This window comes from Agelaius tricolor, unplaced genomic scaffold (genome assembly GCF_023055355.1).
Source record: "Agelaius tricolor isolate 1412-34295 unplaced genomic scaffold, bAgeTri1.0.p SCAF_9, whole genome shotgun sequence".
Lineage (NCBI taxonomy): Eukaryota > Metazoa > Chordata > Aves > Passeriformes > Icteridae > Agelaius > Agelaius tricolor.
The window spans coordinates 33,019,846-33,036,355 of NW_027269269.1; the positions used below are offsets into that span (position 1 = coordinate 33,019,846).

The following is a 16,510-nucleotide window of genomic DNA, read 5'->3' on the forward strand; positions in this document are numbered from 1 at the left end:
CCTTTTGACAGAACAAGTTATGTTCAAATTGTACTGGTTTATTTACAACTGTAGTTTATAAACAGTAGCACAAACATCTTTACATGAAAAAAATCTCATTGCTGAAGTAGGCACAGAGTCAGAGATTCTTGAGGATATTTTCAGGAGGGACTAGGAAGAGGAAAATGTAATACAACAGCTGCTGGGCAAAACTATAAATACATGAGCATTGGCCCAGGTGCAATTTCATGCAAATATTTTCAACAGTTCAAGTTCTATTGGTGTTTACTCAGATACTAAGAAGGAAAAAAAAGTAATTAGTTCCAGAATTAAGGTGCCCTAGCTTGATTCCTAGTAAAATAACTTAGAATAACTGTTTTTTATAAAGGTCAGTTTAACTTGTTTTACCTTCTGATGAAGTACCAAATCATAGGTTTTGATTCAGGTACTCAGAAGATTTCATGCAGCAAAGCTAATCCCCATTATCTTTATTTCACAGTTTTCGGTGATTTCCCATCAGTCTACAAAGATGCTCTGCCTTGTCCATAAGAACATTCCTGTACTGAGCTTTGAACAAGAGAACCATTCTTGAACAAATGGAAAGCTTATGATGAACAGTCATAGAGTTGCCATCTCCCAAATCTTTACTAATTTAGAAATTGTTACTCAAAATAATATAAACAAATGCTTGAATCAATGAAGGTAACTGGTTAAGAACACATTTATCACAGGTAGGCAGCACTGGAATTTCTCCCCTGGTTTTCTGTGCATTCATCTTCTTGCTGAACACACCTTTGGTCAGTGTGTACTCACTTTTGTGCTGAATCTGAAGGGTTTTAAACATCTAAAGTTCTTAGATATTTTGCTTCTGAGGAGCAAGGCAACTTGTTTTCAACTGCCATATTCTGTCATGAAACATGCATTTCAATGCACACACTCGTCTTTACAAGGGAAACAGCCTCAACCTATGAAATGTAAAATTTTGCATAATTAAAAAAATCACAACCCTGTAGTAAAAGCTACAGTTAATTTCAGTATTTAAAAATAATCTTTACCACCAATTCCAGTTATTTAGCCTAGTAGCTGGTAAGACTTTAAAAACCCCTTAATTTTACAAATTTCTTGTATTTTTTCCATGTAACTGCAGCCCAAACTTAACCATTTTTAATGTGAAAACAGTGTTTTTAAGATTTACACCTGCCCTGTTCAAAAACCTAAATTTTTAATTAGTCTTTGATACTACCTGGTAGGCAAAATCCAATTTCTAGACTGTAGGCAATGGAGACATTTTATTTACAAGGGATAATAATTTAAAAACCATTGCTTTCAATCGCTCCTCTGTATCTTACAGTCTTTCATTCTTTTAACATACTTAACATGAACCCAGCTGCATCTGCTCTTGCAAAGATGCAGATCACTCCCATTAAGGCTGCATTAAAAAGAAACAAACTGACCTTTATAATAAACACTTCTCCAAAACAAAAAAAAATATAATTAAAAAAACAAAACAAAACAAACAAACAAAAAAAAAACCAACCAAACAAAAATCCTGTTCAGAAATGGATAATAATTTACCCTATCTTAAGCCTGCTACTCAGGCACTCCCACCAGCAAACAGAAAAATTCTCTTAAGTTAGTATTCAGTTGGGAAACAGTCAGCTTGTGTCCACATACAGTATCTTGGTTGCTTCTTCTTTATAAACTGGTCTCTACAAAGTCTTTAGTTATTAACTCTCCAAGGCATCCAATACTTTCATGATCTGTTGTTTTATGGCTTTGGTAGCATCACCTGCATTTGGAATCAAATACCTTAAAAAAATTAGAAAAAGCCATCATTAATTCACTATAAAATTTTTGAGTATAAATTCCAGAATTCTTTTCATTCTTCCTCTGTTTAGGAGGGAGGGAAGAAGGGAATATATTAAAATGAAAAAAACCCTAAGAAAATAACATTTAATTCCTGATTATACTATGAAACTTTCTCTTTGTGAACTTAGAATTGTTGAGGAGTACTTTACAGGCCATCTTGGAAAGAAACTTGACAATAGGATAGGTCAGGCCATTCCAGAGTTCTACAGACAGCACTGTCTGACTGAAGCATAGAGGTCCTTGCTTGGATTTTGTTTTGCGGTATTTTGTTTTTTGTTCTTTCAATTCCTGTAGCTCTAGATCAATCTGCTTCCGTCTGCAAGGTGGTGATTAAGTAATTCAACAAGCAGTAGAGTTCTCTGCAAAATTTTAATTTATCCTTACAAACCAAGGAGCCAACAGGCACAGAACATCCCTAGTTAAGTAGGAAACTCATCTCCCCTCTCTTGTGAAAAAAGAGCATCCCCTGCACACAATTCTCCAAGGAAGATGAGAAAACATCCAGCGGGTATCAGCAACCTTCTTAAAATACTGCCAAGAACAGCAGGCTACACCAGTGAAAAAAGCCTGATACACCACTCCATCTGACCCCTTCCCCCTTTTAAGCATGCAAATACTGAGCATGGCAACATGTCACTTCCAGGAATCAGGTTTCAGGGAATCAGAGTTTTGAATTTAGGCTTCTGGACTCCTTGCACAATGCACAGAGAATATGAGTCAGATGTCAAAAAAAAAATTACTCCACCATACTGTTAAATCCCACTCTTCACAAATCCATACTTTTGCTGCAGAGAACTGTCCACTTCATTTTTATTTAAGACCTATTACAAAAAGAAAACACTTGCACACATCCCATCCCCAACAACTGTAGGTGCAGTTCCTCCCTTCTGGGTCTTCTGGGTAAAACGATAAACACCCATCGTTTTACTGGCAAATCTTTTCCCTAGTTCACATCTGATTTATATATTCCTGAATAAAAACTATTATTTTGAACTCAATTCCAGGAATTACAGCATACCCCTGATTCCCAGTGTACAGCACCCTGGATATCATTACCATTTACACCTCTGCTACTGAGATGGCTTACCTTTCAACTGCCAGAATTTCTATGCCTGAAGTATTGCTATTTCCATACTTAAAGGTGATCAGTTCTGGGTGTTTCTTCTTGGATGTGATTTTGACTACAGAGTTGAGTGCCTGTCGAGACTGTATGTAAGCCAGTCCCTTTCGTGATGGAATCTCCCTCAAACAGTACATATGAGTTGCTGTTACTAGGAGATGACTTGAAGGAAAAGAAAAATACAAATTAGTTTTGTTAATGAATTAAATATCAGCTATTTAGAAATTTAAATTCTATGACTAAACTACATGGAGAGAGCTAGATAATACAGCTACCAAATCTAAGAATCTATTAATACTTTCGTAATATCCAATGAAGAAAGCTCTACAAAGGACTTGAGAATTTCCTTGAGTGCTGTAGCACAGCCTTTTCTGAAAACAAACATGGCATTGCCCCCAGCATTATTGGTGCACAGCCCCTCTCTCCCCCTTCAATTTTCCTTACTACCTTGTTCTTCAAAGCAAAACTTTACACCAGGTTTTATACATAATTACCATTCTACAGCACTGCAAATACAAGAATGCAAATACAGTAACACTTTGTTCTAGTTTGTTTCACACTTTCATTTCTTAGTCTAATATAAAGGCTAAGTTAAGTGACCAGCACTTGTTTTTTAGAATGTATATCAAGATGGAAGTTTTCACTGAACTTAATTTCAGTACCTGGGAAACATATGTCCATTTTCTTTTACTTCATTACATGGAAAGTTGTACTTCACATCAGGTTTATTTATCCACGTTTGGATGTTGACAACCTCTTTTCGATCATCGTCAGACATCGAGGAGCTGTCAATTTCATCTGGTTTGAATGGAGGGGGTAAAATCATTAAAAAAAAAAAAAAATTCACACCCATCAGCCAACTTTTCATTTTGCTTAAACCCACTGTAGCTAGACTGGCTCAAAGCAAGTGTAACCAACCATATAGAATTATTGAGAGGGAAGAAAGAAAAAGGCATATCTGATATTTCTCTCTTAATTTTCTCTCAACAAACAAGCATTTTTAGGTCAGGGGGTATCTTAGGCTGGTCTGATTTGTCCATGCAGTAAAGTTTCATGGATTTCTTTCACAATGAAAGTCACTTGTCCAGACTTTCCTTGAAGCCATATAAACTCTTTGCATTTAAACCACCAATATCTTTTGGCAAGGAGTACCAAAAGCAAGCCAACTACAGTCCAGGAGAGTCTCTTCTTGTGGCTTCTAGTTTCTTTTACAAGAAGAAATGAACAGCTGTTGATCCCTTTCAAGGATAGGCATTATTTTTGTGGATCACTTTTCCTCCCTTAAAATGCCTCTCTTACATAACAAAACTTCTAACATTCAGCTGGGCCTTTTGTGAAACTAATATCACATCTTTCCTCACCTTATTTATGCCTCTCTGAACCTTGTCTTGTTCAAACATTGTTTCTGACATCAAGGGCAGAAGACACACAATATTTAATGTGTGGGTGAATCACAGATTTCTGAGCATTTGATTTGCTTTTCTGACTGTTAATGACTGCTTACTTACTATAAACCCACGGCTGCTGGACACAGCCAAGTCATTCTAGCACCACTGGATCTGAAACTAGAAGTGGTTGGGGGTTTTTTAATGTCTTTCTTGCATTAAATTCATACTGAATTTCATGTGCCACTTTATTACCCAGTCATGCAAATTAGCAAAAGACTCAATCTGTCCTTACTATCTCAGATAACTTTGGATCATTAGCAAAAATTGTTGTCTTTGCTTCACATCCTTTTTTAAGGATATTTAAGAACATACTCCAGCCCAAAATTTTCAGCACAGATCTCTGAAACACCCAAAACTCCTGCATGTGTTATTACTTGGTTGTAAAATACTGCTTTTATTTCTAAAGATGATGATTATGTTAGCATAGTAATTTTGGTGCTACATTAGAAGAAATTAAGCAACCTAGTTATCTAACACATTCAGCTATATTAACTCCATACAAATTACTCCCAGAAGTAACTCAGGACAGCTCTTCAAAGAGCCTTTTTCAAAGCCAGTTTCCTAGACTTTGTAAAACTATTTACTTCAATGCAATTCAGAATCTGAAACACACTTTGGGAAACATTTTCAATGAAAAATACATTATGGACCTGAAGCAAATGGATCAACAATCCACCCTCAGGTCACAGAACCACAGAATGGCTGAGGACAGAAGGGACCTCTGGAGGTCACCTGGTCCAACCCTCCTGCTCAAGCAGATCCACCTAGAGCAGGCTGCAATAATTACAGCTGACTGCAATTACTTACTACAGAAAAAACCCAAACACTAAAACTTCACAAACCAATTATTCAGAAATAGGTTTACTTTTTGCATTCTTCTGTATCAAGATCATATATATTTCACTTCATATGTGTCGGCTTTGCTTACTCCAATTGCTCTGATTCTGCTTACTTACAAAGTGTAATAGTGCTTTTAAAAGCAAATATTAAATAAATAGAACTTAGTAAAAAAATATTACTGAAAACATGTTCTAGACAATCTGTCTTGGAGAAGCTGGTTTTCTGAAACTACACAGACCTTGCAAAACACTATTATGGATGCTCAAAGAACTGTGCCAACTTAATTACATGGCATGTGGAGAAATATCTTGTTAGTATTAAAGCTTCTGCCTGATAATTTCACTTTGCCCCTTCACAATTTTTATTGCAGATGATGATCAACTGTTTGTCATTGTTGTTATTTAAACCTGTGACTCTCATTAATCTTCCTGAACTGCTTCTTTTGCGTATCAAAGATTCTCAGACTAGTTACTTGTTTCTCCAACACAAGCCAAACATGCCTTTTGGCCACAGAAGAGTTATTTGTGAGATGATGATTGGGAGTGGACTAAAACTACCAGAGCAAAACCAGGGTAACAGTAGGTTGGAACCATTCTAACGCTAGAACTGCTCTCAAAAAAACCTCCAAACAAACCTTTATGAAATGTGTGGTGTTCCAATTTTGCCTGTAGTTTTTCAATGAGATAAAAAATTTAAATAAAAATGGCATGGTTTTTTTCCTACAGCAATCTGCATGCATATCAAGAGACAAATCAATTACTAATAGATTCAGCGCTAAAAAGCCAAGTCTGAAACACTGGAGAGGTGTGCACACATTAGCCATTTAAAATCTAGCTCCAACTATATTGCAGAAATTCAGATCATTACACTAATTGACAATACTAGACATTTAAACTGAGATACACCAGCCAAACCAGGTCTTTTATATTTTGCTTATTGTTGTGAGTAATAAAGGCACAATTGCCAGCTTACACGTACAAGATCAGTATTGAAAAAGACCTTTACTTCAGAAATAACAAGTAAAGACAAAAGATCCCCTAAATCTGCTTATTTTAATTTCTTCCTCTTGGCTGTTTGGTGCTTACCACAAATTACTTTTTATTTAATCTGCTCCTATGTATTTGAAGAGGGTCAGCCCTAGGCACTACCATAACATACATGAACAACAATAATAGACAAGTATCATATTGCAGGACAAAGATGTAAGATACACTGTTTGGTTTAGTCCAATTTAATAATTTTGCCTAAATTAGCTAATCTAGGTAAAGAAAAATTTTCTACTGTACCAGTATCATATTCTTCTTCATCTCCGATGCTGAATACTGGCTTCACACCACGGTAGGGTTTTCCTACTCTGTCACTGCTGCTGACATGTCTGTTGGCAATGAAAAGGGCAGGAGAAGGCATGAGACAGGAGAAGAAAAGTGACTTTCAAACTGATGGTCTGAGTTCCACAGTAACATATTGGCAAAATGCAAACACAGCTGTGCAACAGAGAAGGACAAGAGACTCTCATGAAGCTGCCTGCAAGGAAGAAGTGAGTGACCCACCAAGCAACTTGGTTAGTTAAAGCACATAGTTCAGTCACTTTGGGAGGCTGACTGTTGTAACAAAGAAAGTCGAAAGAAATGCTCTTCTGTTTAAAAAAAACCCCATCTTCTGCTCACCTTCTCAAATGGCAACACACATTAGAGACCTGAAAACTGACAACATACTACATTTCTAGCATGAAACAAAAACGTATCTGGACAGTCAGAGCAACTTCACAAGGATGCCAGATAAAGCAAAAAACAAAGACTATTAAGTAACATATTTGGAAATTTATTTTTCTGGTTAATTCCTCAAAAGATAACAAAATGCCTTAAGAACTACACTGTGGGGTTACTACAAACCATGTGTGGTAATCTAAACCCTGACTTCCTATTCATTACTTCCAGCTAGAGTCAAATCTTGAAATATTTGCTCAAAGAATTCCTACTGCTACAATCCCAGCACCAGTGTGATATTCATGTGTTGTCAAAAATCACATTTAAATTGTTTCTACAGATCATATCAAATGACACAAACAAACAACTGAGTCACAATACAGGCAATTTCTGAAAAAACCAAACAGGTCATAATTTTAGCCTTCAGAACTGGCAACACTTAGCAGTTTTAAAAAACTCAAAACAAAACCAGAAAACCTGCCTGTCCCTTTCCTCCCGTTCAATAATCTCCTTTCCCACACTGTGTGTTTATGTTTCCTAGCAACTCTAAGCCTTGGTTCCTGTTTAAAGTACATTCACAAACTCCAGTTTAAATGCTTCTGTAGAACCAAGTAGCATTTGGTTCTACAGTTCCAGGACAGGGACCAGGTTTAGTAACATGTAAATTAATGCTATTACTTAGGGATATCTGAAAATAGAATTGAAAGTTAGAAAAGAAAAAAAAAAAAAACATTTTCTATGGGTAAAATTTACTAATATAAACAAAATAAGGAAAAGTTTAAAAACCAAACAAACAGAAAGGTGGTCTACAATGGCACAAAAATAAACATACAATAACATGCTCATTAGTGTTTAAGACAATAAGCATCAATGACACTGACAATTCAAGAGGGCAGTGCTTCCATATGGAGGCCTTTGTAAATATGCTTTAGTAATACATAATCAATTGAGTAAGAAGCAGCACATTTAAATAATGTCAAATTGAATTATGCAGAGGATCTAAAAGCAGATCTCACTGGTGTTTATCAAATGAAGTTAGTCAGGACAAGAGAGTAAACAAGAGAGTAAAAAGCTACTTTATAAAAGCCTAGTAACATCTTAAACTAGAAATTGATTCCCTTTAACCTGTTTACATGGAAGACCATCATTACATGGTTACAAATTGAATGCAATGTCCTTTGGTGGCAAACCTGCCAAATGAAGCATCCTGGTGATAAACACAAAGTAGATCTAATTGAATTGATACAGAAAAAAATGCCATTCTAGGTTTTAGAACTATAAACTATTGTAGGTTTTTTTTAGAACTGTAATTTTAAGAAAATACTCTAAAGATATAAAGTGTGAGCCAATTTATTCTTGCATCTACTTAATGAAAGAAGATGTGCAATAGGAGTGAAAGGAATAAACAAAATCACCAAACTAAAATCTCAAAATATCAAAACTTCTTGGTTACGAATACAGATTCATGCATCTCTGAGTTATCAAAGAATCACCATATTTACTTTGGTATTTTAACACTTCCTTACCATATTCTAGAAACAGATCAACAAAATGTAGGGTACAATTCCCATGATCTTAAGTATTTCTAAATTAACAAAACATACTATGTGCTACTGGGCCATTCCCATTGCTCTACAGAGCATTACTACTGATTTTTCTCACATGAACAACACCTTTCTGTGATGCATTCGGATGTGCACTCTGTGCGTTCTGTGATGCACTCCCAGCTCAAATTATGTACAAACTACTTGAAAGAAAAATTAGTCAAAAAACCTAGAAAACCCACTTTTAAAATTTTCAGTAATTCATCCAGCACTAACCTTCATGCATTTCAGTGTAAGTGGGTCAACAGCTACCGAACTCCTAAAGTATAACCAAAGTTTGAAAGTGATTATGCATGAGCTGCTCTTCAATTATCACAAGTAATTTTATAAAAACCCAAGTCACAATTTTTATTTCTGAAATAATTATAAGACACTCTATGTGAGCCAAATGTGAAGGGCCTCCACATTTGCATGAAATGTAGTAGTTATGTGAACAAGATGAGGTAAAATTGCAAAGCATATTTACTTATCAGGTTTTTTTTTCCCAGTAATGAGCATGTCTGCTTCTTTCAGCATGTTCCATCACCAATTGATAAGATGCATAAAAATTTGAGACTTCCAGACAGAATTTCTGTATGGGTTCCCTGTCATATCTACCTACATTCTAATTATATTTTATGAAAAGTTTACTTTTCATAATTATAGTCTCTCTTGTTAAAACCTTAAGCCATAATTTGTTCAGTAATTGTTCCTGGTGTCTTCTACTAGTACAGTTTACTAATAAAATGTATATAGGAAATGACAGGTTAAAAAAAAAACCATAAAAAGCAATAGTAAGGGAGAGAACAGAAATAACAAAGCAGAAACTAAGAGAAGAAAGCACTGCCAATACATTCTTTTTTCTTCCTTTAGTCTCTTGACCAGTGCTTGTAAAAAGCAACAGTTTTAATATATTTCAAGAAATTAAATTCATATCAAAATATGCAAGCAATCTTGTCAGTGTAACCAATGCTTACAAACATTGTGATGCCATGCTAAGTACAAGAAAGGTGGTTTTAGTTAGACTGCTTAATTATCAAGCTTACCGCTCCAGGCTTGCTCTGTCTGGCCAGGAAATATTGAAAGGTATTCTACAGTACATTGGGGCAGAGGACAGAACAAAAGAATTAAAAAAATGTAAAGGAAAAACCTAGATCCTAGATAAATAGCTGAAATTGTCTATATTGGCAATGTATCTTCTTCAAGGAGAATGCTTGTAAATAAAAACAAGGCTTCATGAAAGCTGGACACAAGGTAAAGAAATATTTGCAAAAAAATCTACTAAAAGATGCATTTCATATGCTACTTATGGTGTACACATAAGCATTACTTGATTTCACAGAATGGCCTGGGTTGGAAGGGACTCTAAAGACCAACTTGTTCCACTCCCTGCCCTGCACAGGGATACCTTACACCAGACCACACTGCTTAAAGCTCCATCCACCCTGACCTTGAGCACTGCCAGGGATGGGGCAACCACAGCTTCCCTGGGCAACCTGGGCCTCACCACCCTGTAGAGAATTTCTTCCTAATATCTAATCTAAATCTACCCTCTTTCAGTTTAAATCTTCACAGTCATTCAGTTTAATTCATCACAAAGCAAAAGCTACCAAACATCATTTAAGAATTTTTTGCCTCTAATGGTGAAATAGAAGTAATAATAGTATTTTAGAAAAACATTTCCCAACACAGAAAGAAGGAATGATCTGAGGTACTATTAAAAATTACTCATCATTTGGCATGTATTTTAAATCCTGCTATCAAAGAAATGCTAGGTTTCTGAGATTCCTGAATACCACTGTCTTAGTATTCAACACACACCTCAAAGGCTGGAATTTAAAGAACTGCAACAAGCATTTCATTTAAAGCTCTGACAGATGAATGCTGTTATTCTTGTATTTAGTTAAGATAATTATTTGGAATGATCACTTCCAAATTTGAAAGTGTTCTTCAGTCTACTTGCACATTCTCATTCCTTGCTGTACCTGAAGACACAAAAACCAAACAAGCATTGATTCTGAGTTTGAAAAGCAGCTTTACATAAGGACTTGGAAAAAATCGAGATCTCTAAAAGAGGTAAACTCATATTGCCAAGATGCAGAAATGAAAAATACCAAAACAGAACAAAACCAACCAACCAAAAGAACCTATCCAGAATCCCACTATCACTCATCTATTTCATCAGAGTCAGGATGGGGAGGAATGGAAATAAAAGTGAAATAATTTTTCACTTTCAGGCTAAACACAAAATTGACACAGTAAAAGAAGTGAAATTAAGTGACAAATTCTAGATAAACACTGAAGGCAAAAGGGACCCACACTGGCCTTCCAATACTAAGGGGCACAGTAGGCTCCCTGGGTCATGATAAAATTGTGAGGAGGGTAGGGGTAGAAAATTAAAAAACTGAATATGGGAAACAACTTTTTCCTAATTAGCCCAGTTTTCTCACTTACAAACAGCCATATGAAATAGGAAGTCACTTCTCCCAGCTAATGCACAGTGAGATATAAATGACGCACCTGTCCACTGGAGTAGATGTATTTTCAATGAAACTGATAACTTTCTCTTTCACATTCACAGATTTAGTCTTCAAAGCAACTGTCATTTTATTCACTAGGGATTTCACTCCTTTTCCATCACCTGAACCGTTAGGAGAATCACCCTGTAAAAGTAACTCCTTTCAGGATTAATCATATAAAAGTATGTTATTTCATCTCAATGAATTTATTAAAAAGGAAACAGACTACAAAAGAGAAATTTACTTTTTGGTACTCAGTAGAACCTCAATTACACAACTGAGTATTTCTTTAATATTCTATCAAATAACAGCAATGATATTGAGGAAAATATCATCCTATAAAGCAAGCATGACAAACTGAACACTCTGCTATGGACATCTAGACAAAAGAATCCTATTAGTGATACATTGCATCTTAATTAAAAGCTAAATTCTACACATAATACATCAGCTGTAGAAAAGATACAATTTTGAGCTTTGCCATGAAATTGTATGCCACTTTATAGTAACTTGTTCCCAGAGTGAGTAAGAGCTACGGAAAGAGTTGTCTATTACATATATTCTGCTGGAGAATGACTACAGCAAGTTCTTACCTACAAACTCTTCCCCCCTCAAGAGGATAAAAATGTTTAGGTCACCTATCACTAGACAGTGATGATAGTTTGAAATTAAACACACAAGTGAAAACAGTCATGACTTGCAATGATGCACTTTATGGAATAGAATGAGGAATGTGAAGAAAAAACACATGTCACCTAGGGCTCCCATTGCACTGGAACACTTACACTAAAATTTCACTTACATCAACAGAGCTTATGCTATTTCTTGAGCCTGAAGTACTAGCAATCCAGTGGCCATATCCATTTTCTGGTCCTTCCACATTGATATCTGCTAAGTGCTGTTGAAGGGCTGTTAAAAGGCCATTAAAAACATTCAGAATTACACTGGACTTAGTCTGTTGATGAAAATATTGTATATACCCTAATCAGTAGGGTATAGTCTAATCAGTAACAGTTTTTTCCCCACAATTCAATTAAATCCATAAATTCAGCAGTCACTATAATAATCCTTGGCTTTTCTTTCAGTAGTATAAAGGCATTAAGAAAATCTAATTATCTAATGCCTACTTATCTACCTAATATACTATTTTAGTAAACATTTAGAGTACAGCAGCAATTAAAAATAAATCACTGCTTTGATCTTGAAGACAGCTCTTACAACACCACACATATTGATTAATAATGTCTCTATTGTATTGTTATTAATGTCATATTGTAGCACTGATCTCACCACTGTTGTAGAGCCTGATTAATTCCAGCAACATCAACTTATCAATTATGAACTCCTGATTTAAGAAATCATAACAGCAGTTAATAGTAATTATGAAGCTGCATCTTCTTCATATGAATCTGCAATCAACAGTGGCTAAAGCGTCAAGAATGACAAGCTGGAAGAAGGAATTTCTCCAATTTCTGCATTAATTTTTCACCACTCAGAAATTTGGGAAAGTCCTAAGAGTTAACCACAAATGTGTAAGTGCACTGTGTTTACTTACACAAAACAAAAATCTGACAAATGAGACCTAGTTGCTATTCATTTAGATGGTTTTTAGCAGAAGTCTCAGAAATATCAACAGTGTTAAGGTATCAGGATTTTTCAAGTCAAATTTCCTTATTAATAAGCTTACCCATAAAGCCTCCTTTGGCAATGCTTACATACTCCTTATTTTTCTGCAACAGAAAACACAATTCTGATCAGAGCAAAAGCCTGTGGAATGAGTTTGGCAAATATGGTAGTGAAACAGGGGTTAGTTTGTTTACTTAAAACTGTAAACTCAAGGAATGTAAAAACCAGCTCAGATTTTAGGGAGAAAATGTTTTGCCATATATCATCAGTGACACATGCAGACACCCTTTACCCCAGCTGTTAAATCAATTTAATAGTACCTGTAAGAAATGTGCTAACACCATGTTCATGTACATGTCTTCTTCTTCCCTGCCACTTCCCATGAAGCAGAGATGTTCCCCACCAGCTATGGAGCCAGACTCAATAGATTGTTTTTGTGCTTCTAACAGGGATTTCACAGACTGTGCAAATTCTGATGGGTTTTGAAGCATCTGTGGAATGAACAAACAATAAATGCTGTTTGACACCAAGATATTTTAAGATGAGTTCTGAAAGGAGACAAACTTTGAGAATGGTTACAATTCCTTGAGCACAAGCAAGACAACCTCAGCACTGGGCAAGTCACACACACAGAACCTGACTGAGACCTCACATTACATAAAGAATACTGTAAATGATCCTTTATTTCCTCACCCCAGGAAAGAAACATAGATTACATTTGTTAGTTTATTTCTGAAGGCATCAAGTAATAGTGGAACAAGTCTTTGCAACTTCCATGCTGCATTGATTTGGTAATGCAGCAGTGGGACTGGTTTCCATATTTACACATGCTTGGGCACAACACATCCAAACTTTGGAGATTTGAAACCCTTTACACTACCTACAATTTCTAGATGCTAGTAAAGTCTTCCTCTTGTTGCCTCCCCACTAAGCTTTTTCTCGTTTACTTATCAAGATTTGGGAAAAGAAATTACAATTGAGAATACAGGAGGTATTTGTGATTCTTTGTACTCTCAAAAAGCTAAGGCTGGGATACAAGAAGGGCTACTATGCATGCAAAAACGTGAGCTCCACATGAAAGAGATGGAGAAACAAGGACTTTCTCAACACAGCTAGAATTTTAACCTGTGTTTGTGGAGAAGGTACTTCTTTAAACTCATAAAAGAATTCTGATCTGTAACTGGACTGAGGGGGGCAGGCAGGGGCCAGAAGGGATTCTCATCATTTTGTCTGTACAGTGGATCAAATTATGAAGGACAAAGTCAAAAGTACACAACCTAGCCATCAGTAAGTAAGGCTGAATTTTAACTGAGGTTTTCCTAGAGATAAAGGCTGCTGCTTTATTACACAAGTCCTAAATCTCACTACTTCCTCTAACTATAAATGAGGTGGATTCCAAAGTGCTTTCTCTCCCCATTGTCTCTCCTTACAATAATTTTTGCATACTTTGCACATACAGGAATATAAAATGCACTGAAAATTCCATTAATGACTTTTCATCACAAAGGTTTTTCCCTAAAATATTTTCATAGCATTGACTTTTATAATAAAGGATGAACCTGGTGACATTCATCCACCATGGTTTATGAAAGACTATACATTCCAATATACATTATTCAATTTAAATACATATGAACTGATCACATCTAATTATTTGTTTTCATGGACTCCTTTTTCATATACTATCAGCTATTTGTACCACTTAAAAATTTTAAATGCCTAGTTCTACTACACTGAATATGACATTCAATTAAGACTAGCAGAACACCCACATAGGACAGAGAAAGTTTTTTTCTAAATTATTTTTGATCCAGGTTAAAAGCCACACTATCAAAGAACCATTTAGGTTGGAAAAGACCTTTGTCATTGACTCCAACCTCACATTGCCAACTCTCCACTGTTAAGCCACATCCCCAAGTGCCATGTCTGCAAGTAATAAATACCTCCAGGGATGGTGACTCAACCCTTTCCCTGGGCAGCCCATTCCAATCCTTGACAACCCTTTTGGGGAAGAAATTTTTCCTAATATCCAACCTAAACTTCCCCTGGAGCAACATGAAGCCACTTCCTCTTGTCCTACAGCTCATTACTTGGGAGAAGAAACTGACACCTATCTTACTACAATCTCCTTCAGATCCTTGCTACAACCTCCTTCAGTCTGCCCTTTTATCTCCTAAGCAATTATATTTAATATTATATTTACACATGTGCATATAATACTGAATAATGCATCATTTTAATTAGAGAGCTAAAGATATTAGATGCAGGATTGAACTTAACTAAGGTATAGATTCTTTTATGACGTAATTTCAAATAAATCACTCCATGCAGCTTCCACAGACTGCTCAAAGTAAAATAGCTGAGGGCTAATCCAGAAGTGATGAATACTCTGCTGAAATGGAAGTGATTTTGGGGGGAAAAAAGGACAGAGAAAAATATGACTGAACGTTCAATTAGGAATTCATAATCAAATAAAGTACAAAATCTTCACTGAAGTTACTAATTCATAGCATATCTCAGTGCCAAAATCAATGCACTTTCTCTTTCATATTGTACAGCAAAAATTTTAAAGAAGCAACCAAATCCTTTTCAAGATATATGCCCTGTAAAAGCAGACTGTAATAAGACTGGCTGTGGCAAAAAAAAGAGACAAAGAAAAAAAGTGTTCTTTTTAAAAATTAATTACACTTTTCACTGGAAATTAGGATGCTAAAAAGAGATTTCTCCTCCATGTATAGTCTTTAGTCTATATGGGTTTCCATTCCTAACCAAAGAACAGGAAGTCTGGAATCCCAAATTCTTATGTCATTAAGGACTAAACTCAGTAAAATGATGGTTCTACCATCTCCTTTAGAGAAGCTAATTTTTAAAGTCTTATCATCATAAAGCTAGACCCTGCAGTACACAGACTGAAGTCTAAATTAAGAATACTTCATTTTTCAAGGCAGGCATTTCTCTCCCCTTCTATGTCAGTCAGAACTCAAATATCAGTAAAGAAACAAAAAGCATACAAACCAAATCCGAGTCTAAATGAAATGCTGTTGATAAATGCCCAGCATTGTATTGCTCTGCAGGACGACAATCCACTACAAAGAATCTCACTCCTTCCTGAAAGAGAAATTTTTCAACTTCAAAATTGCATAATTATTGGCAGAATTAAATTACATTCTAATACTAACTCAAATACTACAGGAACTGCTCAGAGGGGCTAAGAGCTATTAAAAAAAAAATCTTACTTCATTGGATTAACCTGAACTTTGTCTACAGCTACCAGACCACCAGCAGTATTCTAGTGTCAGCTTTCCATTAATACATCAGCTCGTGCATGGGAAAGGATCATCCACGTGCAATTATATAATTTCTACTGAGAGGAAACATAGTGGGTATGAGGCAATCCAAGAGTCCACTACTAATCAGCACAGCACATAAGGATGGGTTTATGTCCCACCACCTTGGACAGGATATAAACAGATGCTTAACTTTATTTGGATGAGTAAAAAAACCCAAACTATGCATGACAAAAACTGGGGCCTGGAAACTGCAACAAGAAATCTGTAGTCAATAAGGAAGACTTCAATCTAACTACATTATGATCCATATATGGGTGTTAAATATTTCTAGTGAAGCCCCTGCATCTACGTCTCCAATTAACTTCTACTGAAACAAGTTCAATCAATTTTCTTTTTTTTCATTTAAACGTTTCATTGACAAAAGACAAATATTCCTTAACAGCGTTCATCTCAAAGGTAATGAGTAGTGAGCTTTAAATTTTCTTCTACAGCAGCTTCATTTGGAAAGGAATTCAAATTAGTGAGATACT

The 16,510-nt window shown here is 35.7% G+C and overlaps 1 protein-coding gene across 4 annotated transcripts in view; it reads right to left on the bottom strand.

The window, feature by feature from the left end:
• Nucleotides 1–17: 17 nt before the first annotated feature.
• The window catches only part of TBC1D23 (TBC1 domain family member 23), a 31,992-nt gene continuing 15,499 nt past the window's right edge, over nucleotides 18–16,510 (bottom strand). For 2 of the 4 annotated variants that reach the window (XM_071433565.1, XM_071433561.1), the window contains exons 10-19: nucleotides 15,706–15,798; nucleotides 13,011–13,181; nucleotides 12,752–12,794; nucleotides 11,867–11,973; nucleotides 11,066–11,208; nucleotides 9,592–9,636; nucleotides 6,543–6,631; nucleotides 3,631–3,766; nucleotides 2,936–3,130; nucleotides 18–1,788 (exon numbers count right to left, since the gene is read on the bottom strand). In XM_071433565.1, coding sequence (XP_071289666.1) covers nucleotides 1,707–1,788; nucleotides 2,936–3,130; nucleotides 3,631–3,766; nucleotides 6,543–6,631; nucleotides 9,592–9,636; nucleotides 11,066–11,208; nucleotides 11,867–11,973; nucleotides 12,752–12,794; nucleotides 13,011–13,181; nucleotides 15,706–15,798 — 1,104 coding nt within the window. In that variant the 3' untranslated portion in view covers nucleotides 18–1,706. The remainder of the gene's footprint in view (nucleotides 1,789–2,935; nucleotides 3,131–3,630; nucleotides 3,767–6,542; nucleotides 6,632–9,591; nucleotides 9,637–11,065; nucleotides 11,209–11,866; nucleotides 11,974–12,751; nucleotides 12,795–13,010; nucleotides 13,182–15,705; nucleotides 15,799–16,510) is intronic. The other 2 variants (XM_071433564.1, XM_071433563.1) reach the window with 1 other exon arrangement.